Raw genomic sequence first — 9,998 nt, forward strand, 5'->3', positions numbered from 1 at the left:
GGCTATTTTTGCAATTATCGATTTTTTTTTTAGAGTGAATGTGGTTCAGTGTGTGTGTGGGTTTCATAAAGATTGTGGACATTGGATCCATTGCAACACAAGTTATTTTACCATTTCCTGGAAAGAAACGGTTTTGGACATACAAGGTTTCTGCCAGACAGTGACGATATGCACCCTCAGTGGACAGGTGCTATACAGGATAGCTAGATAGATGCGTTATCTGTAAATAGGCAGGCACCAATGTCAAAGCCTTATTTTACATAGGGCTTTACAATACATTGTATACAGTATAATCATGTATCAAGTATAATTGTATTTCTCTTTTGGTTATAACTCTGCATTGCTATAGTATTTGTTTTTATGTTTTTCCTCTCGATGTTGATTACATCCTCCAATAATTTAACAAAGATCTGTCTGTCGGTCTGTCTGTTTACTGCTGTTGGCCACGGACTGGCCAGGGACTACACTCCATGCGCTCTGTTCACCTAAGTACACCCACAGCAACGCATGGACAGGACGACATCCTATTCACAACTACTCCAAAAACACATCCCAATGTTCTAATCCAGGTTGTGGGAGGGACGGGTCCGGCCGCATGTGTGTGTGTGTTCGCGACGTGTTGCGTGCTTGCGACGGCTGTGGCTGTGGCTGTGGCTGTGGCTGTGGGTGTGTGTGTGTGTGTGTGTGTGTGTGTGTGTGTGTGTGTGTGTGTGTGTGTGTGTGTGTGTGTGTGTGTGTGTGTGTGTGTGTGTGTGTGTGTGTGTGTGTGTGTGTGTGTGTGTGTGTGTGTGTGTGTGTGTGTGTGTGTGTGTGTGTGTGTGTGTGTGTGTGTGTGTGTGCGCACGTAATACTTTGACTGCACACATCCACGGGTATGGACTAGTGGTTATATATTTGACCGCTCTATGAGCTTGTAGATCTGCTATTTTTGGAAAATCTTGAGAATTTGTGCAATAATTTTGGGGGTCTTTGACATGAAAAAGTTTTAAGCAGTACTGATGTAACAACATATATTTGCTACATCATATTTTCAAAAAACTGTTAGGATTTAGAAAACATTTTTAGAATCGGCCTCAGGTCTTAATGGGTTGAAACCGAGGTAAAGTAATGAGATGTACTCACCATAAAGCAGTGGTGGAGACATAGTGTACCAGTTCAGTGAAAGGGTGGGGGTCAGAAGATGCACCACAGCTGCGACAAACAAACTGCAATGTAAAGGATGAGCATTGTTTTATAACAATTTACATTAGTTGATTTGACGGGATATAGTTCACTCCAATTATGTGATTTTTCTCTTGTACAGAAACTATGGCAGCAACAGTGTGAAAAACAGTAGTCATTTTGCAAACAGCTTATTCAATTGTCTTAACAATGAGTTTCTATTCATTTCTACACAGATATAACGTTGGTTTGAATCAGAAATAATCCTGTATTTTGTAAAATGAACGATAAAGCAAAGTAATAATACATTAATTGGAACAAATATGTACCTGCTCATAAAGTGTCATGGCAAACTTCTGATGGGTTATGCATGATTTGGATGAGCAAGCATCAGTTGCAGTGTCTGAAACAATGTGCAGGTGAATCCGTTCCAAGATGTTCTCCTAATATGTACAGTAAGTCCAAGCAGGTACAATGTCAGAAGTGAATACTGTACATGCTACCACACATTGAAAATGTTAACATAACGGATAATACACGTATAAACATCATCTGTGCCATTGCTGATTTAGTATCATCTAAATTCTGTGTAACAAAACAAAAAAAGTAAATAAATATAAAAGTGTGTTAAAATGCTGACTTGATTCTTCTCCAAATACTGTCACTTTACATCTACCCCTAAAACATTTATACCTGTTGCTTCATCACACAATCTTATTTCTATAATAGCTCCTCAAAAATATATTACTAGAAAACTCTCCAAAAGTTCACTTTTAACAGTTGTGATAATTATCACTGGACCCTGTGAAAGATTTGACTAGATCGTACAGTACATGTTGACCACTGGGGTGTGGGTCACTGACTCAATTTCCTTTTGGAGAAATATTAGTCCATGAGCCAGACAAGATTTCATTATCGAAAGAGTGGGCAAAACCATACCTATATTAAATTGTTTATAGGGTCAATATAAGTAAGTGTCATGTACGTATGCCTAATTTGCATATTTAAATATACAATTTCAGAAAACTTGTAATACGATAAATCATTGTCTTCATGTAAGTAATCAACTGGGGAAGTTTCATTATGGTAGCAAGTTTTTAAATGTTGTCATTTTTTCACCTGTCATGTACGTATGGGGAAAATAACAAAATGTGTGATAAATATGAAAAAACTGCTCCTGTGGAAAGTTTATCATATATTTATTTACTTATATTGACCCTATAAACAATTTAATATAGGTATGGTTTTGCCCACTCTTTCGATAATCATTACTCAATTTTGGGGCTCTGGCTCATGGACTATATGGAGCGATGCTTACTGATGTGTGAGATGACATGCAACAGGTCGGAAATTGAACCCAGGACATTCAAGTTACAAAGATACTGCATTAATTCATTGAGCCTCAAGGACCACATGTTCAGTTACGTGCATGGAGGCTGAATCCAAGTCAGCTGGTGAGAACCCAATCACCTCTGCATGTGGAACTATTGCAGTAAGGCTATTAACCAGGATCATAGACACTAAGCTTTCTAAAAACAACATGATAGTTCTAACTTCTGCACCCATGTCAACAACCAAAGTTTGCTTCAAGTAAGTAGTGCACACTGCACGGTACATCAAGGTCACAGAGGACACAGCATACAGTCTGAGGGTGCCCTGGCTCACTGTCCCTTTGCTTTCAACATACGATTTAAACAGCTGGGAGCTTCATCTGAAGCATTGTGTGTGTTTACATATCTATATAAACACTTCATCAACATTTCACCTTAAATCATAAATCACAGGGTGAACATACAAAGCATTCAGCAGCATCATCCATGAGGCCAAGCTGGAAGCGCTGCTCATCCTTGAAGGTTTCAGCAAGGGCGTTACGCAGGCTGTCAGAGGGCAGTGCACGCTCCCTACTCTGTTGAAACTGGCTGAATATACTCTGAAAAATAAAATAAGAAATCCTTCTGATCTGAAGCAATACAATCATTTAGACAGTATGTGTTGAATGTCTGCTTTTAATTGCTGAAGAGAACTAGAGACGTTTCCAGCTTTCAAAACATTCTACTACATTCTATTATACTTGGATGTATTGAATACTGTATACTGAATACCAACCTTCAAAGCACAGAAAATGCAAGCATCACCGAGACAGAAGTGACCTGGAAGCTGCCTCAGACTTCTCCTGAATATGTCCAACTGCCAAAGCACCTGTTAAGGTTTTGACAACATACTGGTCAGAAAATCACAATCTAAGTGATATTAATGCTGACTGGAACTGGAATTCATTGTGATACTTGGGGCTGGGAAATTATCAAAAATATAATCGAAACTATATTTAACACAACGCATTGCGACGCGTTGTGAGCTTGTAGATCTGCTATTTTCAAATAGTCGATGCATATAGGTTTAAAGTGCTCAAGTTGCTTCTTTTGGGCTTGTTTTCCTAGACTTGTGTTCCAAAAATAAACAAACTGGCGATTTTGTCAGGTATGTGACTCGGGGTGCAAAAAATAAAGCTGTGACCCAGGGGTAGTGGGAGTGACGTCAAGACATCGGTACTCAACAAATCAACACGTAAAAAATATAAATATTACAATATAATTAAAATATTATTTTTTAAATAATAGACTAAATGAATCGAGTTATGATTAACCACTTAATTCTGTATTATACAGGTGGCATATACAAAAAAGTGAAAATAGCCGATATTCAATACGTCGAGTTAGTAGACAAAAAAAAGTTCATTAATCGTAATCGAGGCAAAACTTTGAAATAATCGAAATATTGATCTGAAGACATCACCCAGCACCAGTGATACTTTAGTTCAGCATGTTCAGGGCCAGTGAAGTATCTGCATTTGAGTAACTGAAGTAGGACTGGGCAAGTAATCAAACAAATATATAAATTGATTCTTAGAACCAATAACCGAACTTAATTGGTCATGTAGGTTAATAACAAAATCAAGAAGCAGGTGTCTTTTATAGTTTTTCTATTTCTTTCATTTTTTTTGAGTGGTGCCAACCACTCCTATATCTGACTTTGTCTGTGTGTCCGGGTATATGTATGTCCAATAAACAAACATTGATGACAACATCAATACGGTGCTCATCAAAGGCACCACTCTCTTCACACAGGGTGTGATTTTTGTATACATCAACAAATCAACACAAAAAATGTTATAGATTTTGTATTATCGACTATATCGATTAGTCTGGTAAACCACTTAATCCTGTAATATACTTTGATGTACAATAGTGGCATACAAAAATAGTGAAAATAGCCAATCTACAAGCTCACAATGCGTTGCGATGCGACATGTTGTGGGCTTGTAGTAGATCTGCAATCTTCACTATATATATATATATATATATATATATATATATATATATATATATATATATATATATATATATATATATATATATATATATATATATATATATATATATATATATATATATTTATCAAAATCAAGGCAAGAGTTTGAAATAATGGTGATTATTGATTTGAAGTCACATGGCCCAGCCATACACTGAAGCTCACCTGAACAGCACTGTTGAGGAAGCAGCTGTTCTGCCCAGGCTCATTCAGCAGGCCTTTGGTGAGAGCCAGTGACAGCATACTACCAGGCTGATAGGACTTCTTCAACCCCCCTCCAGGTTTTTTGAACATCTTCACCCATGCCATTGAGTTGGAGCCTGTGCCTGACAAGAGAATCACCTTATACGTGTTGTTTCAATGACAAGAGTTTGGGGTATATTAAACCCATTAAGACCTGAGGCAGATTCTACAACTGCCTTCTAAATCAGTAGTTCTCAAACATTTTCTTGATTCAAAATTATTCAACATTTTTCAAAGACTTTCAAGATTTTTAAAAATGTTTCAAAAATAGCAGATGTACAAGCTCTCAGCACGGCACAAAGTGACGCGCTGTGACCTTGTATATCTGAATAGCAAACGCATAGCCAAAGCAAAAACCAAAATTAACACAGATGTTCTAATGGGTTAAAAGTGGTGCAAGTGATATTGTTTAGGTAAAATAAGTGTTAAATAGCTAGTTTAACAGTATATTCAGGGGAGACCCCTGTGTTACATTTCTGTAAATACTGTTTATCTGAACAGAACTGTAGCTGACCTATTGTTAAGAAAATAGATAATAGAATTTACACCTGCATATTTTCCACAGTGTGTTCTGGTATCGTTTGAGTCTGATTCAAAATGAGATTTCCTATCTTGGCCTATCCTGGTATACATGGCACTATTCCTATTAAGCAGCTCTGGATGACATCACACTTCAGCTTAGACACAGTTTTCATTAAGTCACCAATCCAAATGACTTATCTGGTCAGATGCCAGATGAATAGCGTTACCTTCTCCAGAGATGTGGGGAGACTTGCAGCCGGACATGGTGGGAGAAGCGAGGAGCTGGTACTGTGGTCTGGCCATGGGCGCCACCCATCTCATCCCCATACACCTCCGGAGTTCTTCATTGAGGAGTATTGACACAATCAGCCACAGGGCATCTTTATCCTGGCACTACTGGGCATTGAGAGACAAAGGGACACGATCTAGAAAATGAAAAGAAGTGAGGAGATTATTGTGTATTATTAGTGTATTTCTATTCAAATAAAATCTCCATTAAATGTAACCACTTTCAACCTGGCGTCCAACATTTTCAATTATTATTTTTTCCTCCCAAAATAGCAGATCTATAAGCTTGTAGATCAGCTATTTTTGTTTTGTGACACCGTTGTGTCACAAAGTAAAAATCAGGCTTAAGTGGTTAATACCATAATTACCTTTGCAATATGAAACTGTATCAGTGATGTAATCTGCTGTGTCCAGAACATGATATGCACACTTTCATTACTTGAGAATCCAGAGACTTATAATAGAGGTCCAATGTGTAAATTAAATGGCAATAGATGTACACTGTGTCATGCATCAAAATACTAAAGACCTGATCAAAACATTAAGAGAAGACTTGGCACTTACATTTTGCTTTACGTATGTGTTTAATGTTCAGAATGATGACTTGAGTTATGATGAAAAGAGAAGGTTGCATTAAGGTACAAGTAAGTTCTACCTTACCTCTACAAAACAGAAAACAAATGAGAGTGTACCAAACTTCATAATATATACCATCTCCTCCAGAAAACTAACTCACCACTCACTGAATAACTTTCATCACTTCAATAACTACTAAAATGAATGGTTTCTAAAACACATCGGGTTAATAATACTTCAACCCATGTGCTTGTTATTTTGACTAACATTGATCTTGCCTGCCTTGTCCTATAGTTCTTAACAACCATCATTCATAACTAATACATTGTAAACCTCATTGATTCAGACATAAGAGTTTTTGTGTCAACCTCTAATACCAAGTGGCCTACATTCTGATACAATCTGATACAATACTAATAATCTTATCACTCAAACAGAGAGCGTCTCCTTTCAAACCCCAATGGTTCTAATCAGCCCCCCGCCCACAGGAGTGGCCCAATTCTCTCACAACTTGCTACAAAAATCCCTCATGAAAAACTATATAATCAACTACCTTTCATTTTCAACCTTCACATGTGTCTCCTTCTCTAATAATCAAAAAGTGCTATATATTTCATCTCGCAATTTACTTCCGGATGGTTCGTTTTGCACTTTTTTTGCCACATCGGTCACGGGAAAGAAATAAGCGCTGCCGTGGTCTATGGAAACGAGCCCAAAAGTGCACCCAAATAAGCCCAAAATCGCTTATACAAACAGTCAGACCTGGCAACGCAGCCTACGCCAATCATGCGTGAGAGATCTACAAGCTATGGGGCAGAGACGCCACCGTATCTTAGCAACAACTACAGCGCTCACTCTCATTGGTCGTGTCACGCTAAGAGCAGTCTCCAGACAATGGCATCGCAGACAGCTTGCTGTTACTGCTGTAGCCATCACAGTTAGTCCCAGCGACGACGGACAGGGCGCTGTGATAGCTGCCATGTCGCTAACGCTAACGTGGTTGTCATGCCTGCAGCGGCTGTGCAATCACTTTGTCAACAATGCACGTTCGTGTGGTGAATGTCAATATTGCTGCTCAGTTAGTCCATTGTAGATGGTGTATGTTTGTGTGTGTCTTCTGGAGAACTATAGCTCCACAGCAACTACAGTAACTAACGTAATGGCAGGACCGCCCCGTGCCACGCATGTTAGGCTGCATTATGGTCATGTAGTAATTTCAGATAATTTCGCTCCGATTACAGCAGTGTTTATCAACCCTTTCACGCCCCCCCCCCCCCCCCCCCCCCCGCCCCCCCCAAATAAACGTACTTGATCTGGGGACCCCCCCATTCTGTTTGACTCCGTTCCACAAGTACATATTGTGAAAATAGCCGATCTACAAGCTCAAAACGCCTCACGTTGAGAGGCTTTGTAAGCTTGTAGATCGGCTATTTTCTACATGACTGCCTCTTTCTTACATTCTTTGACAATGTGGCCCATGTTTTCATAGTATAGTTTGTTGACTACTTTTGTTGCAGAAATGCTCATTTCCTTTACTTTCCTTTTTTTATTGTCTCCGCCAGGCCGAAAGGCATGGCGCAAGACTATGTTTCACCCCCTGTCCGTCCGTCTGTGATAGCTAATCTCTCACATCGTTGACTTAATCGCAGCAAAATAACACCCCGATGAGTCAGTGAGAGCTGGATAAACGAGGTAAAATGTGTCAAAAGGAGTCTGTACGGCTGTCGATAAATGAACACATGACGTCGGTGGGAGAGGACATTGTGTCTTTTGGACAAACAGCAGCATCGTGCTGATGTTTGTTGTGTGAAGCAGCTTAATGTCAGAGTGTTTGTGTTGAAGCGCCTCAGTGCGGCTGCAGAGTTCATGTGCAACCTCTTCCAGAGAGAGACAGAGACACTAGAAACTCTGCTGGGGAAAAAAAACACTGCTGGGCATTGACTTTCATATGGACATTGATCTACACACTGCAGGTATATCTGCTACACACACAACATCAAACTACACACTGCAGGTATGATGCAGCGTTTGCATTACAGCCAGCATGCCAGCGTAGTTCCCATATGGTTTCAAGGTGGGCTAAACCATATGGACCCCATGTCAGCAATGTCAGCGGCATCCACTTCAGTCCCAACTGCGATGCCCATGCAGGCTATAAGTAGCTTCTACCTGGCCCTTAGGTGGGCCCCAACTACCCATGTTTATGTGGGACCAAGGCGGGTCCTACCTGGGTTTGCCCATGCAGGCTTTAACTGGGTTCTACCTGGGCCCTAGGTGTACCCTAACCAACCACAGTGCAGTGCCCATCGCTCCAATTGTTGTGACGTCAGGGCTCTCAATACTGCACATTGGTGGAGGAGGAGGGGCCGCAGGGCGACCGCACACATCGCTGAACCAATGGTAGCCCACGGATGTTTCCTCTGGGGATTTACAATCTGCCCCTCTATGCCACATATCATCCGCACTACAGGGTCTTCACTGACCGAGCCACGGCCCCACTGACCCTCATGACGCTACGCCACTTATATGAGTTGCCAAGTGGCCGCGGGCGCTACGTGGGCGTGGCCGCGGGCTAGACGCGAGCCCCCGCGTAGCGGGGGCGAGCTTCTAGTAGTTTACCAAGAGAGAGGATGGATCATGACTCATATTGGGCAGTTAGATTCTTAATAAGTTTGAGATCTCACTCCTGTGTACATAAATTACTATATTTCAGTGGTGGGAAAAGTGCTCACATTTCTTACTTAAGTAAAAGTATCAATACTGCAATGTATAAATTCCCTGTTACAAGTAAAAGTCCGGAATTCAAAAATGTAAGTACAAAAGTGTGGGTGTCAAAATATACTTCAAGTACCAGAAGTAGAAAGTACCCATTATGCAGAATGTCTCATTTCACAAGTTTTCAAATTTATAAAATGTATACAAATCTTTTGAAAATAGCAAATCTACATTTTCAAATGGCCGAGATGTATATAGGGCTGATGTGGTTAATCTATGTTTTGTAATAATAATCAAAGTCTAGAAAGTAACTAGTAAATAAAGATTTAAAATAATTGTACCTCTGAGATGTAGTGGAGTAGAAGTAAAAGTACTGCAAATTGGAAATACTCCAGTAAAATAAAAATACTTCAAAATTATACTTAAGTACAGTACTTGAGTAAATGTCCTACTAGTTACTTTACACCATTGACAATACTAATAATAGTTTACCAAGAGAGGGGATACTCTTTGGACAGTTAGATTCTTAAGTTTGAGATCTCACTCCTGTGTATATAAAATACTATATTTACATATTATATGTATTTATTTGTTATCTATTGGTACACTCTGCTACCTAACCCACCAGTCGCGTGCCAAAAAGATCTACAAGCTAAACAAGTAGCAACGCTTGTTGTCAGATCTGTTTCAGCGCATGCGCGTGGGGGGAAACCACTTCACTAACAGTAGCCCAAATATGCCGCAACTTGCGGTCATGGTCAGTCTGGATAAAAGCCTGTTATTGCAACATAACATCATGGCCGAAACACTCACCTTGTATGAGTGGAGATCTGCCTCCCAGCCTCTGGTGTGTGATGATGTGTTCGGCCAAGAGCCGTTTGTCAACAGAACACCACGATCACACAAATCTACTCCAACCTTTACGATAAATAAATGGTCTAAAATCGCTGCAGATTATGGTCAGACGTTTAGATAAGCTGTCATACAGTATATACTGTCTGTTCGGTAGCTTCCCTCCAGTCCTCCGATAACGATAACGCTCATATGATCTGATACCCCGACACTCTTGGCTACCAGAAAGATGCTACCAGAAAGACGCAGTGACCACCATTATAATGGTTAGA

At 40.0% G+C, this 9,998-nt stretch overlaps 1 protein-coding gene across 2 annotated transcripts in view; it reads right to left on the reverse strand.

Annotated features, from left to right (window-relative positions):
- Positions 1–9,998, reverse strand: part of usp53b (ubiquitin specific peptidase 53b) — a 28,178-nt gene extending 18,180 nt beyond the window's left edge. For both annotated transcript variants that reach the window (XM_084045404.1, XM_084045403.1), the window contains exons 1-7: positions 9,688–9,998; positions 5,523–5,720; positions 4,696–4,856; positions 3,268–3,360; positions 2,957–3,091; positions 1,491–1,604; positions 1,123–1,205 (exon numbers count right to left, since the gene is read on the reverse strand). In XM_084045404.1, coding sequence (XP_083901530.1) covers positions 1,123–1,205; positions 1,491–1,604; positions 2,957–3,091; positions 3,268–3,360; positions 4,696–4,856; positions 5,523–5,622 — 686 coding nt within the window. In that variant the 5' untranslated portion in view covers positions 5,623–5,720; positions 9,688–9,998. The remainder of the gene's footprint in view (positions 1–1,122; positions 1,206–1,490; positions 1,605–2,956; positions 3,092–3,267; positions 3,361–4,695; positions 4,857–5,522; positions 5,721–9,687) is intronic.

Source organism: Gymnoscopelus microlampas, assembly GCF_963454915.1.
Source record: "Gymnoscopelus microlampas genome assembly, chromosome: 2".
Lineage (NCBI taxonomy): Eukaryota > Metazoa > Chordata > Actinopteri > Myctophiformes > Myctophidae > Gymnoscopelus > Gymnoscopelus microlampas.